Raw genomic sequence first — 2666 nt, 5'->3', positions numbered from 1 at the left:
GTGAACTGAACACGTAGAAACTGGTGAGTTGGTTTCTCTTCTAGAGTGTATATATTTCCACAACAGCAACAGACAATTGCTTATCTGTGTAAAAGAACTCGTTGCAAGTCCTACCTCTGCATCCCACCCCCAGGGCGACAATCTAGAGCCCCCTCACTCCAGAGTTCTCAGTCATGACAGGGGCTCACCACCCATGCGAAGCCCAGGAGGGCAGGAAGAGAGGGCAGGTGGGAAGGCTTTGCAAAAGGCACCTGTGGCTCTCGCTGTTGTCTGCCTTCCTGCCCACCCCCTCCCTCACCGCCCGTCTGCACACCCCCTCTCACTCACCGAGCCTCTCCTTGGCAATCCCCCACTGGGCTGGGGACAGCAGGGGAGTCATGAAGATGTCATCTCTCGGGCTGCATGCCTTGGCCCTGAGGGAGCCATTAGCCAGCTCAGTCAGGCCTACACACTCCACCACTACCTTGCAGACATGTACAGACTTGCCTCACTTCTCGCTGCTGCCCCTGAGGCAAGTTTGGGGGGGCCTGGCCTCCCTCACCGCTTCCACTCATGGAGGCGAGAGCTAGCATTTTCTCCACAGCCACAGTGGCCCCTCTGCTCTGGCGCCAGGAGCCCCAGCTGTGCATACAGGCAACCCCAGGTTTGATGCAGCCTGGCCTTTTATTCCCTCACTCCCTTGCCTCTTTTTCCACCCTGATAAAGCCCAGATACTCGCCAATCTCCTTCACAGGGTTGTCATGGGAAGAAGTGAAGCCAGCCCCCGGCGCTTTGCACAGGCTCTCAGCAAACAGCCCAGACTCTGTGACTCTGAGTAGCTCTTCTCAGAGAGCCCTGTCCTCGGGCCCCCTTGGGGGTGATGGGCTTCGAGGCCCCAGGGAAACTGTGGGGCTCCCACTGGGGAACTCTGGCAAGTGCCCTGCCATCTGGTTGATGCGGGCTCATAACATCCTAGAGGAAAGGGTAGAGCTGCTTCGGACGGTCTCTGCAGCTCTTTATGGGAGCAGAGAGCTTCCGTCTTTCTCCCGCAGGGCAGCTGGTGGTTTGCGCTGTGGACCTTGCGGTTAGCAGTCCAAGGCCACGGACTCCAGTCCCCAGCGGGGGAGAGCGAGGTGAAACGGTCATCCTTCCTTGTGAGCATTCGCAATCTTCTGGGGAGCTCTCACCTGGTTGTAGATCTGGTCCAGGCTAGGTCTGTCCTCCGGAGCCTCCGCCCAGCACTGCTCCATCAGTTGGATGCACTCCGGGGGGCCGTGGTGGGGGGGCACCAGGGGCCGGCACAGGGGAGGGGGAGACGCCACCTTCCTGATGATTTCTGCAACAAACACTAGTGGGGCTGTCAGATGTGACCAGGAGGGCTCATGGGAGGGGACCAGGCTGGGTCCTTTTGAGGGAGGACAGGAACAGTTGGTCCCAGGGAGGGCAGGACCCAGCCCTGAGGACACTGCCTAGTGGACTCAGGGTGGCCCTTAGACTGCCGCTTCCCTTGAATCTGCCCCACGTTGTGTCGAGGGACCTAATTCGAGATAGAACAAATGCCATTTGGCAAATGACTTCCAACCCCCCCCCATAGCTACTGAAGCCGCTATGGGGTGCAGTTCTGCTTAAGAGGCATGGGGGTGCCACCAGTCAGACGCGCCTCAGTGGAACTGGCTTGGCTTGGGGTTTGACCAAGATTTAGTCTCCTGTCCCGTCTTCATGAAGCCCTCTTCCCCAGGCTCCCTGCGCTCCCCGTGTTCCCGCATGCCGTCCACACCCTCTGCAGACCCAGGCTTTTCCGAGAATGACTGCAAGGGGGAGGGGGAGGAGCGGGGCGGGGAGGGAGCACTGAGCAAGGATCAGGAGGTGTCCACTCAAATCCCAGCTCCAGCTGGCTCCTTGCCAAAAGCCTCACCCAACTCCTCTTTAGAAAGAGTATCTCCCAGGGCTCTTGCAAGCGCCGAGTGGGATCATGCAGATGAAAGTGCTTTGGAAATGGCAACGTGCCCCTCACAAAACAAAACGCCAACAACACTACCCAAACTCACCACCGCCAGCCAGTGCCCACCCCAAGTAGAACTGCCCCGCGGACGTTTCGTTTCACAGGCTGCCAAGGTCCTGGAAGCAGACTGCCACCTTTCTCCCCGAGAACTGCCTTCCTGTGAGCGGCCCAGGGCTGGACTGTTGTGCCCCAGCGCTGCTCGCTGCCACCCACATCCAGGCTCTTCCACCAGGGTTATTTCTAAGAGCAAGCAGGGCCTGCCCCAAGCAGGTGGTCGGGGGAGCCTGGGGCTCCGCTGCTGCAGGCATGAAGGCGTTTCACTGAGTCATCTGTGACTAGTCGAAGGAACCCCTTCTGTGCGGTCTTTTAGGTGAAGAATGGCTCTGGGGCCTCAACATCTGTGGTAGTTACATGATCTGTTGCCAATTGGAGACAAGAGTGAAGGGGTGGCGTCTAGCCTGTCAATCAGGTCACTGCTTGATGACCTCATGTGGAGGCTTAAGGAGATAAGTAGCTCCCTGGAGGTAGGACACACAGACTCTGCCTGGTCTTCCTGTGAGCCCTGGGGCTGGAGGAGCCACATGAAGACCCCTGCCGATGCTGAGATGCCTCTGCCACCACTGGATCCACAAGACTTCCCACCCACTGGCCTGTGATCTTCCTGCATTTGGCGTCATTGCATGTG

At 58.6% G+C, this 2666-nt stretch overlaps 1 protein-coding gene across 1 annotated transcript in view; it reads right to left on the bottom strand.

Annotated features, from left to right (window-relative positions):
• The window catches only part of LOC101651594 (guanylate cyclase D-like), an 87017-nt gene that overhangs the window by 17997 nt on the left and 66354 nt on the right, over positions 1–2666 (bottom strand). Inside the window, exon 12 of the mRNA XM_013006188.1 lies at positions 1167–1315. Within this exon, the coding sequence (XP_012861642.1) occupies positions 1167–1315 (149 nt within the window). The remainder of the gene's footprint in view (positions 1–1166; positions 1316–2666) is intronic.

The sequence above is a fragment of the Echinops telfairi genome, unplaced genomic scaffold (assembly GCF_000313985.2).
Source record: "Echinops telfairi isolate 266 unplaced genomic scaffold, ASM31398v2 ScPeMD7_1713;HRSCAF=2227, whole genome shotgun sequence".
In the NCBI taxonomy this organism is placed as follows: Eukaryota; Metazoa; Chordata; class Mammalia; order Afrosoricida; family Tenrecidae; genus Echinops; species Echinops telfairi.
The sequence above is the reverse complement of the archived record's forward strand: the minus strand, read 5'-3'. Positions and strand labels throughout refer to the sequence as shown.